Source organism: Gymnogyps californianus, chromosome 2, assembly GCF_018139145.2.
Source record: "Gymnogyps californianus isolate 813 chromosome 2, ASM1813914v2, whole genome shotgun sequence".
Taxonomy (NCBI): domain Eukaryota; kingdom Metazoa; phylum Chordata; class Aves; order Accipitriformes; family Cathartidae; genus Gymnogyps; species Gymnogyps californianus.
This window is the reverse complement of record NC_059472.1, coordinates 153,164,528-153,188,583: the sequence shown is the minus strand read 5'-3', so window position 1 is coordinate 153,188,583 and position 24,056 is coordinate 153,164,528. Positions and strand designations below refer to the sequence as shown.

Below are 24,056 nucleotides of genomic sequence, written 5' to 3'. Positions count from 1 at the left end.
TCTTTCAAAGCACAATGGAAAGTTGGCACGTACTGCGTTTACCAGAACTGTAATCTGGTTTAAGCATGGGTTTATTTTAAAATTCTTCAGCTCTCACCTATAGGCTATTCCGGAACCCTGTGAATCAGTAGATCGTTACTGTTTATTGGAAAGTTTCTTCTTTAAGTCACCTTTACTTCCTCTCAGTACTTTGCAGAAAGTGTGAAAAGAACTACACCATCAGCCTTCGCTATAGGCAACTGTCTACAACTGTCCAGAATCTAGAACATGAAGTATTCAGGACGCAAAAATGAATTTTGATATATAGACCTCTAATACAGCAAATATTCTACAGACTACAAAAAAATTAAGTAAATAGCAGCCACATAACAGACAGCTTCTTTCAGGTATTTACAATATACTTAGCATCATGTCACGAGTTTAGGTATGTTTTTTTCCTTTGTCCTCTTCCAGATACTCACGGGTTTTAATGGATTTCAAATAACCAGGTGTTTAAAGGAAATCAGACACTACACAGGTTAAACAACATGGTTCTATTAAAAACTATCTTTAACCATGGCACTCAGTGACAGCAATACAATACTTTTTTCCACAAAGCAACTAATATAAAAATATGCCATAAAATCATCTGTAGACTAGTATGCTAGTACATACATGTAATCATAACATTCTTTTATAAACTCTTTCCTGAGATACCTTGGGTTGTTTGATTTTCTTGTATTACTGGATGCATTATCTTTATGATTCATCTAAAACAACTGTAAAATATTTTGTATGTGCAGGACACTCAGTAACATGTAAAAAGTAGTATGTAAATATATGGCAAAGAAACAGCTCTTAGAAATTATGCGCTTTTTTTACTTTGTTACATTTTTTTAACATTTGGCTCCTTGGGAGATGGAAGGGAGGAGCATGAAAAACCTGAAATTAGAGCTATGAATTGACAAAAAGCAGGAAAGCATTTCAGGAATGTTAGGAGTTGGAATATAATATAAATGACACAAAGAGAAAGCCATAATTCATGTTGGCTATGTATTGCCTTATAAAGCAAAATGGACATATTTTAGTCAGTTCACAGTATAATAAATATTTTTACTAATCTGTTTTGGAAGAGCAAATGTCTTTTAGGGTTTCAAGCTCCTCTATAAGTTTCTTGTTCTGAACTTCTAGCACTGCAACACGACTCTCCAGACATTTTATGTATTCTTTCTTCCGACGTCGACATTCTTTAGCAGCTTCCCTGCAAAAAGCAGAAGTAAAAAGTGCAAACAAAAAAGCCATTTGCATGCCATTAGAAAGCTCAGCAGAGTATGGAGACTATGACAGAATTCCAAATTTTGGAATATCTCCCAAATCAGTCTGAAAACACTAAGCAAAACTGGGTTCCACAAGGGCCTCAAGTGTCTCTCTCTCAAGTTCATATGGCAATCTGTAGAATTGCTTCCTCTCATGCCTTGATTAAAGTTCATAATAAACGAGGTCCAAATGAAAGACAGTTATTCTGCTTTATGACAATAAAGATCTTTGAGGGCCTTGAGTTCCTCAATGAGAGTCTTGTTTTGGTTTTCAAGCACAGCCACACGATTTTCAAGACATTTGACATATTCTTTCTTCTTTCTGCGACATTCTCTGGCAGCTTCCCTGGAACCAATACAAGGCAAATGACTACAGGAACAGCCACAGTATGGCAAAGACTGGATAAATGAAATTACCTGCAATCCCTGCGGTTCCACAATAACAACCACCACCAACTGTTGCATTGCACAAACAGAACAGCAGATAACAGCCATAAGCAATAACATGGTTAAAATACAATTCAAAACAACTAGAACTTGAAACAAATTCAGCATCAACAAAGATGGAATTAATACACAAAGGAACTGAGAAAAAACAGTGAGTAAATGATAACATATTGACTTGAATTGTACTAAACATTAAGACTGAAAGCAGCATTTCTTCTTTCAGTCACATTCCATTTTGTGTGTTTATCAGGAGTATTATCTTCTGCAATCAAAATCTTAAAACCAAACCCAAAGAATTTACTTTCAGAAAATACAAGCATAACACTACTCTCTTCAGATAAAAAGCTAGATGCCAAGCTTACAACCTGCTGTTATTTTTTTTACCTTAATGTAACAATCTACAGTAAAATTTAAGTCCAAACAAATACAATTTATTAGCATTTTAGAACTGTCCACCTGGGCACATTTCAGCCACATGCATCTGGGTTTTTTTGTTGCTGGGAAATGGCAGTCTAGAGCCACTCTCATAGCTCTGCTCAGAATTCTGTTATACTGAAGCTAAACACTTTTGGTAGTATTTTCAGAAGCATGTGACTGAACAAGCATTCAATTCGAGAAGTTTTAGAAGTACTGGGAGTCCACTCCTTTAACATCTTGGAACATGATAAATTGTCAAATTGTGAGAGTGTAACTTTCCAGCAAGTTATATGAGAGATAGCATAGACACTAGTTTTAAAACTGAAGAGAGGAGAAACAAAAGCAGGCACAACAATGCAATGATTCTCATGAGTAATTTAAAATAAAGGACAGGCATGAGAGCAAAGCAATACCATGAATTCAGCGATAAGGCAAGTGGCTATTCAATGTATTAGAGTTCTGCATAGCAGATATTTCTTCCATTAATCTAACTGCCATTGACAGCGGTGGCTACACATTTAAAAAAAGAAAGTCTCTCGTAAGAATAGCAAGAAGAATGCACAGAGAAAGACTGGCATTTACAGCATACAGTCAAGTCCATGCCAACTAATTAAAAAATATACAGCTACCTCACACAATATGCCTTACAAAATGAGAGGGGCACTGCACAATAACTTATCCCAGTAGCCAAGTATTTAGGAAAGTCTATAATTATCATTCCATCCTAGAATAAGTCCTCTTCACAGCATCATTAATGGACAGCTGCTAATGAGATCCTCAGATATTTTCCTACCCAATTCTTTGCTGGGATGTTACAAAATGAAGAAACCCATACTGGCCATTTTACTGTCAGTAGGGGGGGTGGAAAAAAAAAAAATTTTCAACAATAAGTATACCTCCAGATCATCACAAAAATTATCAGAAAGGGACAACACTAATAATGATTTCTGAATTACCGTAATATTTTAGAACTAAAAATCCATGATGACAAGGTCAACTCTAACTTTCCAGAGTTAACATCCAATACTCAATGCTATAAGGATGTGGGATGACTGACAAAGAATTTCTTGCCTTCCCTTCGTCAATCACAGGCAGTGCTCATGACCTTAAGAAGAAAACTTCATTAGAATGTTTTGGGGGTTTTTTTTGCAACACTGACTATTAATTGTTATATAGTCTTACCTATTTTTCATAAGTCTCAGCTCTCTCTTGCGTGTTGCCTCTTCTGCCAGTTGCTGAGGGCTATGCAAAGTCCCTGGTGAGCCTGCCATTACCACTCCCTGAGGTAAGGTAGTAGTGGGAGTTCGAATCTGGTAAGCTGGCATGTCTCCAGTGGCAGCTGTATAAAAGAATCATATTTTAAACCTTATGGCAAAAAAGAACTATGCACAAGTCTCTCTGGAAATAACAGATTTCTGTTGATGAGTTATCCAGGATCCCTGCTACGTAAAATATTTCACAGGCCTGTAATGTCACAACTATATTTGTTATCTTACTAGCATTTATTTCCACGCTGTAAAAGAAGTTATCTAAATTGCTCTAGCATGTGGCCCCACTAGCCAGCCAGACTGAAGCCTGTGAAAGCTTCCACATGGCTTTTTCCAGACAACATAGGGAAAGCTGTTTGAGAAATGCTGTCAGAGCGTCCACACTTATTTCCTGTTTGCACAATCTCACGAAAAGGTGGTCCTGCTGTTGCAGCCACTGAGGTTTATGCTACCCCTGTCCTCTAACAGAGGCTTCAGCAGTCACCTTGCTTCAGAAGTCAACTTTCTCTTCCTTCCCTGTGATAGCAACAGCACCAGCCTTACTGCCTCTCCTCCCTTTACAGCAGCAGTTTGGTAACCCTTGGAAAATCAGTAAGAGCTGCTGTTGCCAAAATGAAAAGGAACAGACAGTGCTCATGGTGAATCGGAATATGTTCCCTGGGCAAGAGGACCACAAATAGGATGCTGCAGCATCAGCGGGCAAGAGGAGGTAGTGGTGGTTGCACAGGAAGGGGTGTAGCTACACAGTAAATCGGAGTGCAAAAGTTCAGATTCAGCTCCTGAGCCTACCAGTTTTGAGCTCTCCCCAAGCTAAACGCAGATCTGAAATCTGACATGTTATTTGGAACCAATACCTTTCTGATAGTCTCACCTCATTTCTGTGTTTCTGAGGTACTTTGTTCCTACATGATGTACCCCGACTTTAAAACACTGTGAAAGTCCAAAAGTATCCCTCTTCAAATTATAAGCAAGTATTTACCTCTTCCTTTCCATAAATATTTTATATTATCACAGAACAAAACTTCAAATTTTGTCATTAAAGCAACTGAATATAAAAGATGAAATTTCAGGGGCTGTTATGTTATACTTAATTTATACTTTAATTCTTTAAAGCAATATTCAAATAATGGAAAAACTTGACTTGTGTCATGGTTTAACCCCAGCCGGCCACTAAGCACCACACAGCCGCTCGCTCACTCCCCGCCCCTGGTGGGATGGGGGAGAGAATTGGAAGAGTAAAAGTAAGAAAACTCGTGGGTTGAGATGAGAACAGTTTAATAATTGAAAAAAAAAAAAAAAATAATTAAAAATTGTAATGAAAAGGAAAATAACAAAAAGGGAGAGAAATAAAATGCAAAAAAACCAAGTGATGCAAATGAAAAACAATTGCTCATCACCAACCGACTGACACCCAGCCTGTTCCCAAGCAGCAGCCCCCGGCCAGCTTTCCCCGTAGTTTATATGCTGAGCATGATGTCATATGGTATGGAATATCCCTTTGGCCAGTTTGGGTCAGCTGTCCCAGCTGTGTCCCCTCCCAGCTTCTTGTGCACCCCCAGCCTCCTCACTGGCAGGGCAGCATGAGAAGCTGAAAAGTCCTTGACTTAGTGTAACCACTGCTCAGCAACAACTAAAACATCAGCGTGTTATCAACATTATTTTCATCCTAAATTCAAAACACAGCACTATACCAGCTACTAGGAAGAAAATTAACTCTATCCCAGCCGAAACCAGGACAACTTGGAAAAATAAAATGTAGACAAAAACATGTTGGGGAGGCTGATGGGTAGAGCAGTAAAGAGACATCAGTCAACTACAGGGGGAAAAAAACAAAACCTAAACTTAATAAAAAAATTACTATTATTAAGTTAATGCAGGTGCTTCACTAATTAAAATACAAAAAATAGGATCAAGCTGTGTTTAGACTACAATTCCACAGCCATGTCCTGAAATCATTATCAGCTTAAACACTTTGCACCTCCCCCCTCTCTCGGTCCTGCGGGTAAAAGTGTTTGTGGAATTACAAGATGAACTGGACCAGTGAACTGGCCTGGGTTACGGATAATCCCCTGGGGATGGGGGAGGGAGAGGGAAATCAGCTCAGGACAGCCCTGTGAGCACTAACAGGCAGCTGCCATGAACACAGGGCTTGGTCTTCTTGTACCTCTACAAGGGAATTACTTAACCCTTTCTTTAAGTTCTCCACATCTCTTAGCAATCCCAGTTATGTCAATGGGATGCTACTTCAGCTCACTATTTATAAAAACGGAATTTTAGAAACTCTTCAGGCTCACCTTTATGCTGGCCACATTACATACATACTATAGACTCTATGGTAAGAACTACCTTTTTCTCTCTCTCTCATCACTAGGTAAAAGAGAGATGTTACCTTAGTTTGCATCAGCTACAATGAATTAGAAATCCAAGTGAACCATTCTGTAGATCAAGTCACAGGGAAAGACCCATAACCCAGGTCACCTCAGCCTGGCAAGACCAGCTACTTTGTTGTCTTCATTTGATTTACACTCAGATGTTAGCTAACAGGACTTACTGCTGCTGTTAAGAGGACTCTGTGTGACAACGTACCTGCAACATGGCTTAACAAAAGTGAGTCCCTATCTCAGCTGGGATCAGCAAACACCGCTCTAAGTAACAACATGTTGCATGAATAGTTTGACCAGGTTCCAGTAGTGTCTGTCCCTGCCTAGCAGTTGGCTCACTTATAAACCTACCAGCATGGTAACAGAGATTAACCATTTTGGTGGCATAGACCTTGTAAACTCAGACACCACAGTTTAAAAAAAAAAAAAAAAAAAAAGCATAGCATTGACACAGTATCTTTTAGTTGTACAGTAATATGTGCTTTATGATACATTATTGCAAATCAATTATTTCAAAGTCTGCAAATCTTTTTGTATAATATCTCAAAAAGTTACAATAAAATACTGTTTCCTCCGAAAAGACATTGAGAAAGAAGGAACAGGCTTTAAGCAGGGGGGATAAAATACCCCTCAAAAAATTCATAGTTTAAGTCTAGTAATATATCTACGCATTACAGAGAAGGCTACCTTCCATTTCAGCAACTGAGACAAAAATCCCACACACCTTGATCCAGACTGACAAACCTCTGTGGCCATTTCTAACAAAACTCCATGGAGGTTTAAAGTCATTCCTAACATACCAGACGTAGGACTGAGACTGTTACCAAAGCAACAAACCTGGAGATGGTGTACTTCTCCAACACATTGCCCCAGGACATCTTTTTTTTTTTCCTCCTTAAAATTGCAAGGGAGTAAAAAGTCACTGAAAACCTGAAGCTTTGAGTTGAGACTTACAAAAAGGAAATTACTACAGGAAGACAAACAAATAAACAAAAAACCATCCAAAAAACCCAAACCACATTAAGAAGAGTACAACTAACCTTGTAAATTAAGCTCGGAGAAATTAAAAAAAAAAATTATTAAAAACCCCCCAAAATCAACCACCTTGTATCAGCAGGTTGGAAAAAGTAACTTGCTGAACACTAGAGAGCATCCCTGCACTTGAGTTCTTTCAGTGACTGTCCAGGAGAAAAAAAGCCTGATGCATACTATGTATTAGTACATCTATTCTCCCCTTCTGTGAGTCATAATGATGGGACTAGATTATCAAAGGGTTTTTAACTTCACCACTGAACTGGCTAAACAAGGCATGAATCATTATCCCTTTGAGCATTTAAAAAAAAAAAAAAGTCGACTTGGAGAAGATACTTATCTTTGGATTAATGAAACAATATATACCAGCAACGAGCAGCAGCACGTAGGTACCGGCTGCGAACTGGTTAACATTACAGATCTGCCGGAGGCAACTGACGAAGCAGAAAGGAACTGACTAAATCGCAGCATGACTTGGAGCTGACGTCAATGTGTATCTTGTTTGGAGTTTAACTTTTCCAGTTCCCTACTGCAACACGATTCCAGGAAATCTAATGACGTCAGCCTTTTGAACTCAATTAGCTGAGGAACAGACCATTTTAACAGTGGAGGAGAAAACAAGCAGGCGTTACAATACTTAAAATTATTGCTTTCTCAAATTTGTTTGCGTTCAGTATTTTCTTTAATAATGAAAGCATAAGGTTTATTTACACTACTGAAGCAATGCACACCTTTCTCTTACAGCTATGCTTAAGCCTATTTTAGCTATCAAATCTGAAGTGTTTAATGCTGAACAAAAAAGCAGTGTCATTTTTACAAAATAAAAAACAATTATAAACATAGTAACATATATGACTATGTCCACAATAAAGAAGAATTTAAAAGAAGAGTGGGGGATTTTTCAGCAAAATCCTGCACCAAATAGTAAAGATTAGTTATCTGAATCAATCTGTGCAAGAACTCATGCACTAACAGTGGTTTTTTCCCCCAAATGAAACTGTTAAAATTGCCCTGAAATCCTACACTGGCTAGATATAACCAGAAGCTATTTGTACCAGTTTTGAAAGATGAGAGTTAGAGCAACAGGTTCAAAAGAAAATGTCACAAATACCAACTAAGCACTGCTTAGACATCCAAAAATATCATGTAAAAGACTAACAAAATTTTTTACCTGTTTCATCTCCTGTTACAGCCATGATCAGCTTCTGCACACACGATTCTCCTGTTCCTCTACCAGAGCTCAGCATGAACTGTTCCAAACTAGCAAGCATGTGCGGGATTACAAGCAAGAGCACTGACATCACAGTGACCTCACTTGCTTACCACTGTCATTAATATGCTCTGTCACTGGAACAGCTCACTGAAACTGCAGCCCAAAGAACTCCTTTTCCAGTAAACCTTTTTTTTTTTTTCCTTTCTCTTCCATATTTCTATAAGCCTAGCTTTGTTCTCTTCCCCTGAATTATTAATAAAGCTACAGAAGGCACTCACCACAAAGCTGGCTGTAAAGCAAGAAAGCAGCACTGAAAATTCACAGCACTGACTGACAGAAATTAAAATGTGGCTCTAGAATTCATGAATGAATCCAAATAATAAAGTCATGATTGGACAGAAAATAGAGAAATTTTAAAAAGACGTGCAATTGTTTTGATTGGAGCAGTTCCACTAAAAGGCAGGGAACTCTGTTGGACAGACATGCAAGACAGGAAAGCTTAATAAGCTATAACAAATACGTAAATGAAAGGCTAAAGCTCCTTGCTTTGGGAGGGGAACCTACAACTCACTCATTTAATTTCAGTTAAAAGCTTCAGAAAAGATTGAAGAACGCTCCAACAAAGTAAGTCAACCTAAAGCTAGTGATTTCAGATGCTGTAACAGGCAGAACAGTAACTGGGTAAGGGCTACCTCTCCCCAGTTCCCTCCTTTTTCAAAATAAGTCCAAGAGATCTGGTTGACTTAGTTTTAAAAAATAAAAACCAAAAAAATCTCAGTTCTAACAGAGTTACTACTTATTTACATCAATTTAAATGAAATTAGTTTCAGACCAACAGTCCAGGCACTGGTCTGTATGTAGGGCATAGCAGACTTCTGAGGCATTTATTTGTCTGTAATAAACAAATTCAGACTGGTAATTCATCAGCTGTGAAACTATGCCAAGGACAGCAATAATGGAAGCATCAATGCAAAAACGGAGCGCCCTGTGATTACAGGACCACTTCAGGATCATATGAACAGAACATCAGAACTGAAGCACGCAAGAAATTCAAGCCACTAATCTCAAATATCACTGTTCATATCACTGACCATATTATGAAAAAACACATAGATCCCAACAGAATGATTTTTGATACAACTTTTCTACGTTCATTTTAACTAAAAATTAAATACTTTCTTTTGCTTCAGCTAGCCAAAAAACCCTTAACCTGTATTAGGAAACTGTCAGGACATCAGAACTGCCTCTTATTTTGCCTATTAATGTAAACTTGCAGCAAATGAAATATCACTCAGTTGGATCAACACCTTTGGCACTTTTGTACTAATGCTTTTTCCCCATCACAGGTTATCAGAAAATATCAAGTACAGGGTTTATGTGATGCCATCCATTATTACATTAGATTCATCAACAAATACTTCAGAAAAAATATAAATACATATGCTATCTGAAAGATTCTGAAACAGGTCTTTTCTGCCCTAGGACTGATATTTGTTGTATTTTTTTTTCTTTCTTTTACTTCTATGATTATTACAAATAAAATATATATGCTCTCTCCCCAAAATCATTATAAAAATATACGTAAGTGGAAAGATTACTAAACAGAATGTTGCTTTCCTATTATAATCTGTGCTATCACGACATTAGGTGAACAGTCAACTACAAAGCATACGTAAGTGACAAATGTTCATGAACTATATTCCTACAGACTTTCTAGCATAGGCAAGATGATCTATAGTAAGGACATGTTAGAGACTTGTATATCCGACTAATTCCATTGTCTCACTCCATCCTGAATAACACAGGTTTGTTGATGATATGCAATTATCATCATAAAGAGATCTGTATTATCATAAACATCCTCAGGTGCTTTCATACTGTTTTTAAATACCCTTTTTTTATTAAAGATGTATTTTTTAAGATTTTCCAGCATCAATAGCATATCTAGTAAGTTGAAACTTTTTATCTTCTCATCATCTCTGAGTTCATGCTCACTTACTATTCCCTTTGTAGTTTTCCCTGTATATGTTATGTAGCATTTTTCTTGTGTCAACAGCTATGAGCATCACTAAAGCACTGGACTTTGTTTGGGCGAAAGGAACAGAGAATTCTAGGAAGTCAACTTCTCTGAGCATGGACAGAGAACAAATCAATTACAATTTAGTTACAAGTATCTAGAAGCTTCCAGAAACAGGATAGAGCAGGTATTCAGTAACTGTCTCTGAATCCATTTTGAAAGTTTTCATCACAGGTAAGACACTTAATGGGCTCTACCATCAAGTAGTCAAGCCCATCACTGAGACTGAATAAGGAGGTTGGAAGACAGCCCCATCAGAGGACAACCCTGTAACAAAGAGTCTGTAAAGGAAGGCCAGTCAAATGAAATTCCCAAGGCCTGAAATGGTGCCAGATACAATCCCTAAGTTCTGTGCTTCTTCACGGACTGGGGAGGTTTTAGGATACAACTGAGGAGCTACTCCCTCTGCCCCGCCCCACCCCCCCCGCCAAAGCTCTGAAGAATCAAAGCAATACCTACAAAATACTACAGTCAACCTGGAGAGATAGAGTAGTCCTCTAATTTAAAGGATGCGCATGCATATGTATAGAAAACATATTGGACTCATACTCAGAAAACATGCACTACCAGAGTGGGAAATTTGTTTGGGGGACAGCCAAATTTGGGTCTTAAGGCTTTGCTAAGAATGTATTCATAATAATATTTAGGGAAGTTATAACAGTACTGTCTGCATGATAAAAACTAACATTTTGGCTAAGGGTTTTTCATATTATAGTCTTAGAGCTTCCTTGAAATGCTTCTGAAAAGTCTTGGGAAGACAATATATTTCAGCAAAGAATTAACCAGAGGCAATGGAAGAATTCAAATTTAGTATCATTATTTAGCATTGTCTCAACAAGTTCAGATATCTACAAGCTATTAGCTTTATTTACATCCTTGGCTTCCTTTACAGCAAAGGGAGAGAAACAGCCACTTAAAGACAGAGCTTATCTCAAACATCCATATTAGGGCAAAAAAAGCACCTCAACCTGGACTTCACCAACTATCTCAGATACCTGTGTCTACATTTAGTCAATGACTCTCATCCACTCAATGAATACATATTTAAAGTCTTCCTAGCTCTTCTCATGGTTTATTTCAGATAGCTGTTTTGGCTTAAGAAAGCATTCATACAGCTCTCCCTCCCTACTTCTCTGTACCAATTTAAAAAAAAAAAAAATAGGGAAAATAAATTCCCTATGTCCTCCATGGCAGCCATTAATTTAGTGTCTCCATACAGAAACCTCTTCCCCATTTTCACAGGTTTTCCTTAGCATAACCCAAATCCCAACCGTACTTTCCCTGGTATCGGTAAGAATCCAAGATACCTTTGGTTCTCAATCTCCCTCAGCATTTCCAAAAGGCTGAGAACAGTGTAAGGAAAAGAAATCCTGCATGAACTACAGTAAGGTTCAAGAATTCACTATTCACAGTTCAATTCACATGTGTGGTTTTTATAGGACCTACAAAGTGTTGTTCTGTGAGAAAACTAGCTTCAGTAAAGGATCTCCTTTCTAATAACTACGAAGTCATAAGTTGCAAGGAAATTCTGCCCTAAACATATCCAAAGAATTTCAGAACTTGTGTTTTATTAAGATTAACTGCTGAAAAAAACAAATTAGTTTCATATATTAAATAAGATGCACCCTCAGCATCTCATTTCAATCTGTAACAGCACCTTTACTGCAATTAAATGTCTCTCAAAGTCTGGACAACAGAATTCAAAGCAGAAAGTGATTTTATACTGTTATTTCCTCCTCATAACTCTTTTAATCAAAAGAAGTAGCTGCTTTACTGAGCAGAGAAACTGAGTCTCCTCCTGTCTTTCATCTTGTTGTGCATAAATATTTTATTTAACAGTGCAATAATGTCAACACAAAATAAAAAGCCTTTTAAGAAAAATCGTTTTATATGAAAAAAATAAAATGCAATAGGCTAATAAAATATACCTTGAACAACAACTTGGCTTCCAGGAACAAAAAACTGTTGTGAGCCATCAGGTGATTGTCCTGCATATTGCACAATGGTAGCACCTGGCTGAGGAGCTCCTGAATTTGTCATTGTTAATGTCTGTAGTCCATGGACACCATCAGAGGCTGGATTAGAAATCTGGATTGTACCACCTTGAGTTATAGTAACTAAATATAAAAAGAAAAAGAAAAGTTAGGCAACAGAAAGAGATATAACACGTTAAAAAGCACATCTCCCTTTTAAAAATAAACATTGTCTGATAGGACTCCTGGTCCTCTCCTTGCTTAACGATCAACTGTACAATAAAACTTACATAATGTTAACACTGATTTCCACAAATATAAAGCCTGTTGTGTAGTACATGCCATGTGTATAACAGATAAAAAGCAGTGTTCCACATGTTTTATCTCTATGCTTCCAGAAATATTAACTCTCCTAAAATAGTTTTAATACAAGAAAAAAGAAAAAATAGTAGCTCCTAGCCATACAGAACACATAAAAAAGTTATTTTAAAAAAAACCAAAAAACCAACCTATGTTTATGGACTCCCACAAAACAAAAACCAGGACATCTAGACAAAGGAAGAGCAAGTCTTCCGACACTCACAATCCTTTCCTTAGTGTGAGAGAAAGTCTAGCCCAACAATGTTTTTCCAAGCTGTACACAGCTGTAAAGAGTCCAATACTTATGTAAAAAGAGAAACAGAACAGTTTTGTGTTGCTCACTGTAACTAAATATTTAGACAAAAATCAAATTCCCTAGAGATGTCCTTAATTGTATATTCCTTTTGAAATTAGCATTGTCTTTGTTAGGAGCAGAAATATTGTAGAATCATAGAATGGTTTGGAAGTGACCTTAAAGATCCTCTAGTTCCAACCCTCCTGCCATGGGCAGGGACACCTTCCACTAGATCAGGTTGCTCAAAGCCCCATCCAATTTGGCCTTGAACACTTCCAGGGAGGGGGCATCCACAGCTTCTCTGGGCAACCTGTTCCAGTGCCTCACCACCCTCACAGTAAAGAATTTCTTCCTAATATCTAATCTAAATCTACCTTCTTTCAGTTTAAAACCGTTAACCCTCGTCCTATCACTACACTCCCTGATAAAGAGTCCCTCTCCATCTTTTCTGTGGGCCCCCTTTAAGTACTAGAAGGCTGCTATAAGGTCTCCCCAGAGCCTCCTCTTGTCCAGGCTAAACAACCATAACTCTCTCAGCCTGTCCTCAAAGGGGAGGTGCTCCAGCCCTCATCTTCATGGCCCTCCTCTGAACTTGCTCCAACAGGTCCATGTCTTTCTTACGCTGGGGGCCCCAGAGCTGAACACAGCACTCCCAGTGGGGTCTCACGAGAGCGGAGCAGAGGGGCAGAATCACCTCTCCTGACCTGCTGGCCACACTTGATGCAGCCCGGGATGCAACTGGCTTTCTGGGCTGCAAACACACATTGCCAGGTCATATTCAGTTTTTTTATCCATCAGTACCCCTAAGTCCTTCTCTGCAGGGCTGCTCTCAATCCACTCATTGCCCAGCCTGTATCCATGTTTGGGATTGCTCCAACCCATGTGTAGGACCTTGCACTTGGCCTCATTGAATTTCATGAGGTTTGCACAGGCCCACCTCTCTAGCCTGTCAAGGTGCCCCTGGATGGCATCCCTTCTCTCTATAATATCAACCACACCACTCAGCTTGGTGTCATCTGCAAACTTTCTGAGGGTACACTCAATCCCACTGTCCACGTCCCTGACAAAGATGTTAAATAACACTAGTCCCAATACGGACCCCTGAGGGACACCACTCGTCACTGGTCTCCACCTGGACATCGAGCCATTGACCGCAACTATTTGAGTGTGACCATCCAGCCAATTCCTTATCCATCAAGTGGTCCACTCGTCAAATCCATGCCTCTTATATTAATTAAAATACTCCTGGAACTTTTAGATGAGAACCCAATACCCAAGAAGTAACAAATTTCTTTCTTCCCCAAAAGATATTTAAACTACAATCATTGTCATTGTATTTAAAGTGGTCTGAGATGGTACAAAAGTCATATATAAGTACAGATTCAGGATTGCCAAATCCTCTGATTTCACTGTCAGATTCACAATATTTTATGATATTCTTGAAGGTTCAGCTCTGGTTATCTGAATACATGATTTGTTAGACATCCATGTGAGTTTTGGAGATTGATTTCCAATGTTCTGTCTTGACAATAGTAGCCTATCTTGAAAGTGCAACATCAGTTCAAAGAGCACTGAGATACTAACAGTTGATTAGTAAACTGTTATTAGTAAATTAGACAATAGTAACTATCTACTAGAAGCTCAGCTAATTTTCTGAGAGTGTAGTAGAGTTATCTACCAAAATTGCTAAATCCCAGCAGCTAAATTAGCTTCTTTTTGGGGAAAATGCAGAATTCCTCTCATGCTGAATGAAGCACAGAGCCCTATTTGCAATACTGGAACAGAGTTCAGCATGGACCTCCAGTCCTGCTGTCAGAATGGGGAACATGTAATGTACAAACTAGCTGGGTGCTGCACACAGGCTCCCTAAGGCATTAAGGGAGGGGGGGGGAAGGAAAAAAAAAAAAAAAAAGGGCAAAACGTTGTTTCGGTCTGGTCTCCAAAGCAGAAAGTGCCCCATTTTGGGGCAGGGCAGAAGAAGCAGAAGCAAGAAAAATAAATCATTGTCTCCTCTCTTCTTCCCAGCAGCACATGAGCTTCCCAGCAGGATTTGTCACCTTTACCTCCCAGAGAAGTTATACACAGCCGAATTCTGCCTCTCACAGAGTTAGCACCAAATATGGTATGTCTACACCATCACAGCACCATACCACATAAAACACAGTCAGTTTGGGTTCCTGAACAGTAAAACATCAGCACAGAATCATACAAAGTTCTTGGCTCCACAGTGAGCCTGGGTAAACAATTATGTCTCAGCTGTCCTGCAATTATTCATTCAGATCACAATCCAGTACTTTCTAAACAAGAGTGAATTAACTCCAGTAACTGTCTCCCTTACAGGATTGATTCCTGCCATACTACCAGAACAACACACTGCCCCCACCCCATTCACTGTCCTGATCTCAACCACTGCACAGACTTTTGTTGTGCTGGAGCTCTACTGGAAATTGGGCCTTCTATGAAGAGTACAGGACTTTGCTGGACAGTCCCTGGAGTTGTACATCATGCAGGTGGATGGATCTAACTGGTGGCATCTCTTCTAGCTAGGACTGAAGACGATACTAATACCATTCTCTGAGTATGACCAACAGCTCTAATTCAGAAAAATCAGAGTCTCTCCCTCCCTTCCAAAACTGGCAAAAGCAACTAAAGTTGGTCTTTCCCAAAAGATTTCTTAATTCTCCAATTGTTAAAAACCTGTCCTAAGACAGCAAGCAACCCAAACAGATGGCAAAAGAACTAGTAATTTTAATTTCCCCTGCATCGTTTCAGACAGAACATCGTGATATGCACAAGCAGGCAAGTGGGGGGAGGGGGCGGTTGATTCACACACTCCAACTGAACAAACAACTCTTGCACGGTTAGACCACCACCACATGTGAGGCAAACCAATTTTTTTTCAGTATTCAATAACCAACACAACAGAACTACAGCCAACAGAGCAGGTTTGTACTCAGATCAGGCTACAAGGCTGATACACAAGACACCACCTTACGCAAAACTATCCATTCCCCTCACAGAAAGATAACACATATGTTGATGGAGGCAACTGGGAAAGACATTTTATCTACCTGGTCATGCCTGTCAGCCTGTCTCCTTCCATAAGCCAAAGCCAAGAAGCTCTGAGGAAAAAAATATTTGGAAACCATGGCAACATACCGTTTTGGCTGGTAAAAAGTAAGCAAAGAACAGCTATCGCTGCTTCTAATAGAAAAAAATATATTTGTTTTTCAGAAAAAGTTACTTATCAAGTTCTTCCAAAAATAGTCAACCCAGACGTCCAGACACCAACATACAGTCAAAACTGCCTTTCCTATGCAGGAATAGAGAGAACAGTAGAGAAGATAAGGAATCAGCAACTGTAGTAACATATGATACCTGTTTTAAACCAGGGCACAGTACAGATGGCTGTAGTGACGCTGCAGGACCAGTTCTTCATTGCTATGGACACTGTACAAGCTTAATGCATAAACTGCTGGACGCCTGCCCAAGAGAACCCATGCAACCAGTGGCCAAGAAGAGAGGAGTACTCAGATACAATAATGATAAGCAGAAGTAAAGAGCTATTGACAGGAGACGTAAAGATAAAACAGATACACGTAGTGACCTTCTGCATCATATCCAGACTGAAATCAACCCAGGAGAAGCTGCATTCCCACAGTGTTCCCAGTTTTAGCTAACAGCAGTTCCTGAGGATCACAGGCAGCCAACAGGACGGCTGCTCAGAAATGCTGCAGATCTGTGCCTTACACATGTAAGGACTAGAAGTCAACAGTCAAGCTCTCTTTGGTAAATTCCAAATTAAGACCCCCTCTACTACAAGGAGATGACCATCCTTGCTACCACTTGGTACTAATTTTTCCTAACCAGAATTAGAGAGAGAACACACAGACTTCACCGAAGCAAAAGATGTGTGATATTTTAACTTACAAAGTTGAACTTGGGGGGGTGGTGGGGGTGGTGTATCAAATTAATGAACTAATAAATTGGGTAAGAAAAACCATTTCCAGGAAGACAAAGCTCTCAAAACTGTTTTTGAGCCAGAATCAGGAGAGTCCATGAAGGCTGACATTGCATCCTGAAGGAATGCCTCATTATGGCTGAGAACCTATTTAACAAGTTAAATTACCTTAAATATACAGCATATGTTTTAGGCTATGATTATAATTTATTCAAAGAAAAAGCAGCATAAACAGAAATTTTCTATGCTTGGCTCATGCGAAAGCCAAGTTTAAATTAAGATAAATGAGATTTAATTAAATTTTTGTGGACTGTTAATTCAAGCACATTGTTGGTGATGCTCTCTGTTGCTTGATTTTTCAGGTAAATGTTTGATTGAACAAGAAAGCAAAACCTGTGAATTTCACTCTTCTTTTATACACTTCCCTGTCACTATGATTTATAGCTATGTTCAAATTAAAACATCCTCTATTAAGAATCACCTCCTGCAAGACATTGCTAGTAAAATTACAACTCTGGTTTCCTAGAGCAATCTACGATTAAGAAACCTAAACTCCTAATTTCTTAGAAATCCTAAAGGTTTGAAGGCTCACTAGAACATAGTACAGATACTATAGCACTTTTTAAGCCTTGAAACTGCAAATATTTTTTAACTAAACCTAAGTGAAACCAAAAATAAAATTCAAAAATTGAAGAAAATAATTTAATTTCATCAAGAATACCTGCCAGATTCTGTACCGGATAACTGTAATTTAGCATGACCACAAGTCCACAGAAAAGAGCACTTCAGATGCTGGATATCATGAAGCAGACATTTACTTATGTCTATACCTTACAGAAAGGGTAAGAAAAGCAGCTTAGGGAGCCCAAACAAAATTACTTTCTATGCTGAAGGAGCAGATAATATTATAGGCAAATTCTGCTTTCTCAGAGTTGATAATTATTTTAGTTGCATAAATTAAAAATAACTGAAGAATTCTAAGGGTGACTAGCATACAACTCGAGAGCCATTCTATCCTCTTTTAAATGTCACTGCAATGTTTTAATAGACTTCTTCTGTTCTCTTGTTTCAGGAAAAAACCCCACAACATTTCTTCTGCAATTTTCCTGTCATTATATCAAAGGAAAAATACCTGCATTTCAGTGTGTCTACACATGAAAAGACATGAACAAAAATAACTGTAGAAGTGAAGCTTTATCCAATACATAATTGAAAAAAGAGTTATTAGCAAGTTATCCCTTAGATGATATACAATTAAGCCCAAAGAAGCTATGGGAGTGAGTTACGCAACAATTTAAACATAAATGCAGGAATTAAAAAAAAAAAAAAAAAAAAAAATCTGTAGAACAGAACTGTGACCCTAACTTTTAACTTGCATTTGGATGAAGTATCAAATGTTGGAGACCACGATTTAGGTTAATTCTGCAGTTAAAGTGTTCATACTTGACAATTGGAGAGGAAGAAACATAGTTCTTTTAAGAAAGAAAATTCAAAGTTAAGAAATAATTTCATACTCCAACCTCACAATTTTAAAGTCTAACTCACTAATTGTCATTTCATGTAATGAATAGCACTAATACATAGCAAACCACAGTAATTTGAAATTGCAATGATTTATAACACTGAACATTCACATAAAAGTGTCAACATTTTTCATTTCACCTGAGCCTCACCTCCACATTTTTAATGCATAGGAGTTCTAGAAGGACTAAATCTAGCAACCAACGAACATTACAAGAAACAGACTAAAAGCCTGTAATGCCCATGTTAGGAAAAATTAAATATAAAAGTTGAAATTATTTAGAAATACAGTAGCTCTCATTCTTCTTCACCAAAATCCAACATCTCTACTTCATTATGGAACTCTTAGAAACAAAGTTGTTTCTATATATGTGCTGCAGCATCACATAGTATCTTTGCAAACATACTGTATTGCCCTGTGTTAGTATGATACAGGCTGGTAGGCATGGCCATTGCAGAAATTCCAGAAGGCACTCCTTCATCTTCTGACTTTTCTTCTTCTTCAATCTTCGGTACTGCAGGAGCATCTGATGAGAGTTCATTCAAAATTTTTCTAAAAAAGAATGTAAATAATTTTATATATTTGAAATTCCATACCCATGCAAAAACTAAGTCACTGGCTTTTATCAGACAGTTTTGCTGTAATATACAAGCTGCCTTTAAAAACCGGCAAAACCAAAATAAACAGTCCTTACCGGTACGAAGGCCTTCTTGAAAGTATTTCCCTACGTTTCTGAGAATCAATTATCCCTTCTGATTCAGCAGATTCACCTGCAATCGATGCTACCTGTAATAGCAAAGTTTCTGAAATTTGTAACTTCATAAAAAAGGAAGATAGCAACAGAGTAAAATAATATTTTTAAAAATTCCTTCCATATTTGCATACAGGAAGTTTGTGCACTTATTTATCACTAATCATGTGACCTTGGACTTCTTTTTCCAAAGCAAATCATAAATTATGAGGTTAGCAACACGTAGCCACTCAGATGACATCTTCCATTTGAAAAAGAAAAAAATCAAAATAATCCAGGTTACTTTTCTGTGAATGACACCTAGAAAAAGCACTGAAGACAGAAGATTTCTTTAAATATAAAAATATTATACAATTTAATTAGCTTTTAAAGTGAAATTAAACGTTTAAAATACAGAATACTGCACTAATGCACCCTAAATAACAGTATACAATACAAAAGCCTCTTCACGACCACACCAAAGCTATTTAGAAAATAAGTTTATTTAAATATACACACTTATTACACTTACCAACACATATTCATAAATACAAATACATTGCTTAGCAATACTGTGCGAGTTTTAGAAAACCCTGACAAGTCCACAATGTCTTATTTTCTCAGACCTTTATTAGTAGTATTTTCACAGGTTCTTTTTCTTTTAAAATTACCCAAGACGATATTAAGGCCTGGAGCTGAATCACACTCTTTACCAGCAACTATCTTATTACACAGAACTAAAAGTGATTATTGAACAAGGAAAACACGCTATTTTCTTGATTCATTTAACTACTCAGAACTATTGGTGTGTAAGATTTCCAAACTGAAACAGTGCAGTAAAATTAGCGTGGAAAATTACCTTTTCATATAAAGACAGACCAGACTGCAGTTTCAGACTAAGCGCTGTGTTAAGCTAATACTGAACAAACATGAGTTGAGTGACTAGAAGGCTCAAGTGTTCGACCTGGGTACAGTGGAGGCTTCCCTGCAGCTCGGGGAAGACAACGAAGAGCTCTAGAACAAATGCAGCTGCCAGGCCCAAGTGCCCACTGTTAGAAACAAAACCTGCATGACCCCAACAGAAAATGACTGCTGGAAGGTTCTGGAAATTTATGGGCCTGGGTCACCCCAACTCAAACCTATAAAACTACACCTTGAAAGAACTACAGGTTATTGCAGAATGAAATTGTCTCTTCACTTGTTTATTTTATTACATTCCAGTTCTGTGTAAAAATATCTAATGTAGCCTCATTTTGCTGGGTAATACATAGGAAACATCATTAAAACTCTGTGCCTGCCTAACTCAAAAACAAGACCACACAGAAGTAATGAGAGGTACTTCCGCATGTCTACAGACATATAGCTCCAAACCAGACTTCAGAGCTGACTGGCAGAGATACAAGAGCTTCAGGAAGTTCGCATTCATCCTTTTGCAGAATGGACCAATGCTGACCAGCAAAGAGATCTTCTGAAAGGCATTTCTCTCCAGTGCTCTACAGCAATCTGCTTGTGGATCGACCTTTGAGCTTCTGGCATAAACCTTCAAAACTAAGACAGTACTACACAGCCAAGAGCCTGGGCACCCTATCTCAAAACAGAACTCTCATTCTGTAGGGCGGCGGGGGGGGGGGAATCTATTTGTCCCAGGACAAACAGCAGGAAAACAAGACCTTAGTGCCTTTAAACCTTCCCATTCCACTAAGGGTTACCAATAGCCACTCCTAGTTTGTGAAGATGGCCGAAGAAGTCAGGAACAGTTGTACTTTGGGAAGAAGGTAAGGAAATCACAAGATGATTTAAGCATTTTAACGTGGAAGAGGAAATTTTCTGCAAGAAATTTCAAAAGCTCTGATTTTCATCAAGACAAAGAGATAAATTTAATGTTTCAGCTTGTTCTAATAGCAAACAACAATGTTCACAATGCTAACCAACGGAAACCATTGTCATTTTTTCCTGGACATCATTCAGACTTCAACTTTACCACACCGCTCTACGTTCGAACAAATTTAACTTCAAGCTCATGTTAGTCTGCCAATACCTGATACATTACAGGGGGGAGCAAGTAGAAAAGTCAAATAACAATTTGAAATTCAAACCTTCCTACAAGTAAAACAACATTAACAAAACAGTAAGGAACATGATACAGATAAGCATTTTTTTCATCCGAAAAGCAACAGCATTACAAGAAAAAATTTTGAACACCTTCCGGTTTAAAGCTGCAGGTGTTTGAGGGAGAGGTCATGCAAGCTTTAACATCAACCTTCAGCATACTTTTTTTTTTTTTTTAATTAAAGTAAACTGATATCATTTCCCAAGTTCCCCACTGTCTGGCAGAGATAGGATATCAAGTTAAAGCCAAATGATCTGGAGGAAATACCAGGTGGCAGGATAAAGTACTTAAGAGGATCACAGAAGGGCTGAACAACCTCTGTAATGGAGTCTTTTACAGCATCTTCAAGCCCTTCTTGTAGAGTCACCTTATTTGCCGTTAGCATGCTCAAATGAAACCAAAGCAAAACCCTGGAACTAACTAGTCAGTATTAATCAGGACACAGCTTTCCTGTCTCTACTCCTTTGGGAAAGGGAAGACAGCCAGAGTTCACTCAATACAACAAATAATCCACTTCCACTCCTCTAAGACGACACAGCAGCAGCTGACAAGAGATTCCAGAGAAATTCCTCCTTCTGAGCTTTGGAGCAAGTCCTCTATTTTTGCATGTATGTCCTGACTATATTGACTTGAAGAAAAGCAGTGACAGAAATTGGGAATGACTGTGATATGCTTATCTGATAAAGTTCATTCTGCTAAATTACAGTTAGAAAGAATTCCATTAAAAAAGTATTTATTTTAAATACTCTGATTTGACTTCAAGTTTGACAAAACCCAAGTCTCTCAACATATACTGCACCTGTTTCAATAGTGATCTAGAACTTCAAAACCCTACCACGTCCCATCATCTACACCTACTGCTTACAAATAAAATATTCAATATCTGGCCAAGGTTTTATTCTTTTTCCTAATCTCTAAGATAAATCAGACTTACATATGCCTTTTTATTTATTATACCTGAAAGCTACTAAGAAGTCTCAAACATTAAAGGTGGCTTCTCAAGAAGACTGACAATGAATGTCTTTTCCTTAACGTGTTGCAATGACTGCAGGTAAAACAGTTCACACGTACCAGGTATATAGCCTTTCTTACCAGAGATATCAATTCTATTTGTAAAAAGCAATTCAGTCAACATTTCACAATCAGATTTTAAGAAAACTAGAGCAAAAGCATTCCTAGCTACAAGAAAAACACCAATAGGAGGCCAAGTCATTTTCAAAACACTGCAAGTTCATTCTCTCTAGTCTTTCACTATTTAAAAGCTCTGAAAACTCTTAAGCATTTTGCACTGGTCCCTGTTTTCTAACATCAGCAACTTTAAACATGTGAAGATTTGCAAAATAAATGTTTATTTTGAGGCTGCATTTATTTTTGGTCTTTACATATCCACAACCACAAAAAGCAATACCAGATACTCTAACAGGGCCTGCTAAAAAACAATAAGGAATCATTTGACTACAATGTTTACTTCCATTACATCCAGATGCTCTCCAAAAATACAGTATGAGATAATTGCAAATTTATGAGTTCGTAGTCTCATTAGACACATGATGTTCATAGAATTTAACAAAACAGAAAAACTGCAAGATACACTAAAGTAAGGCCACGTTATTACACAAATTTGCTGTTGCTTAAGTTCAGGGTTCCAAGACACAATTTCTTAAAAGATAAACAGGAAGCATTAAGGAATCGCTACACAATGCTTGTAGAGCTGCTACTGGGTGGCAGTTTGCCACCTTTCTCCCGCTCCCCGTTTCCTGCACCATATAAGTAAATCTTGCAGCACTGGTAGGAATGAAGAGAAACTGAAGATGGGGTTGGGGGGAAGAGTTACAAGGCACCAAATATTCATGAAAATGTAACAGTAAAAGAGCTAACCTGAACAGCTTGCATGTGTGGTGACTGAATGACTGAGGGCTGTGTGGCTTGAATAACACCCTGGACATGAACAGTTTGACCAGAAGGCAACTGCACTAGAGTTACAGCTGGAGATCCTCTTCCAGCACTTGATGCAGCTACAGAAACCTGCAAAAATTACAATCATCATGTTTAAGTAACATGCCTTAAGATGTCAGCAAATGCTTTCAGAAGCGATACTAAAAGAAACTGGTTTTGATTCCATATCTAAAATAGCTTAGATGTGTGTAATTATCACACACAGAAATAAATTAATTTTACTAGTAAAAGTTTGGTGTGTATCTTTCCAAATGGTATGGAAAGCTTAAAACTGTCCCCTATCAAATTGCAAATCTTTCTTTTTTTCCTCTCCAGAGACTTCATGTTTTCTTTTCAATTAAAAACAACCCTAAGCTATTGCACACTAAATCTGCTGTTGCTAGCATGAAGGTTAGGAAGAACCTCAAGAAATGTAACAAAAAATATCACTATTCACTGAAGTGGTATGTTGCTGCAACAACATACAGGGTAGAATGTTCTTAGCCGGAAAAAATAAATAAATTAAAAAAAAAAAAATCCAGAACTGCTCTGGTTTTGCTTTGTTTGTTAGGCAAGAAATTTAGTTTGAACTTACACTTTTCAGATAGCCGTCTCAAGAGATGCAAGAACTTTTCAGATAGCAAAAAAAATTGTTAAATAACGCGATACATGGATTTGTAAATTGTTTTAGTTTAATAAATCCTCTTTTAATATAGATATTTATATATCAGGAAAATCAGAGTTGGAGTGTATCAGTGCTTCCATACAACAACAAAAATAAACAACAGCTGTATCTTCTTTAAGCCTAGCACAGCTGAAGAAAGTGTTCTGTTTAGGAATAATCTGATCCCTTTTTCTGATGACATTTTAGAGCACACAGCTTTCCCCAGCCCTTGGCTCTCACCCATCAGTACTGAGGATGAATGGGTTAAGAAACAGTTAAACACCTACGGGCTAAGAAACAGTTCAATATTTATGGTATAACTGTTAAGTCTATTAACAGAAACAAATACTGAAGCAAAGGGAAAACACTGATTGAT

General features: G+C 37.9%; 1 protein-coding gene across 11 annotated transcripts in view; it reads right to left on the bottom strand.

The window, feature by feature from the left end:
• Positions 1-518: 518 nt before the first annotated feature.
• Positions 519-24,056, bottom strand: part of CREM (cAMP responsive element modulator) — a 36,358-nt gene continuing 12,820 nt past the window's right edge. For 3 of the 11 annotated variants that reach the window (XM_050890699.1, XM_050890702.1, XM_050890703.1), the window contains 6 exons: positions 22,960-23,106; positions 18,936-19,027; positions 18,648-18,793; positions 12,059-12,247; positions 3,342-3,498; positions 1,172-1,641 (listed from right to left, as the gene is read on the bottom strand). In XM_050890699.1, coding sequence (XP_050746656.1) covers positions 1,497-1,641; positions 3,342-3,498; positions 12,059-12,247; positions 18,648-18,793; positions 18,936-19,027; positions 22,960-23,106 — 876 coding nt within the window. In that variant the 3' untranslated portion in view covers positions 1,172-1,496. Of the gene's footprint in view, positions 1,642-3,341; positions 3,499-6,013; positions 6,047-8,011; positions 8,133-12,058; positions 12,248-18,647; positions 18,794-18,935; positions 19,028-22,959; positions 23,107-24,056 lie in introns of those variants that run through there. The other 8 variants (XM_050890701.1, XM_050890700.1, XM_050890705.1 and 5 more) reach the window with 8 other exon arrangements.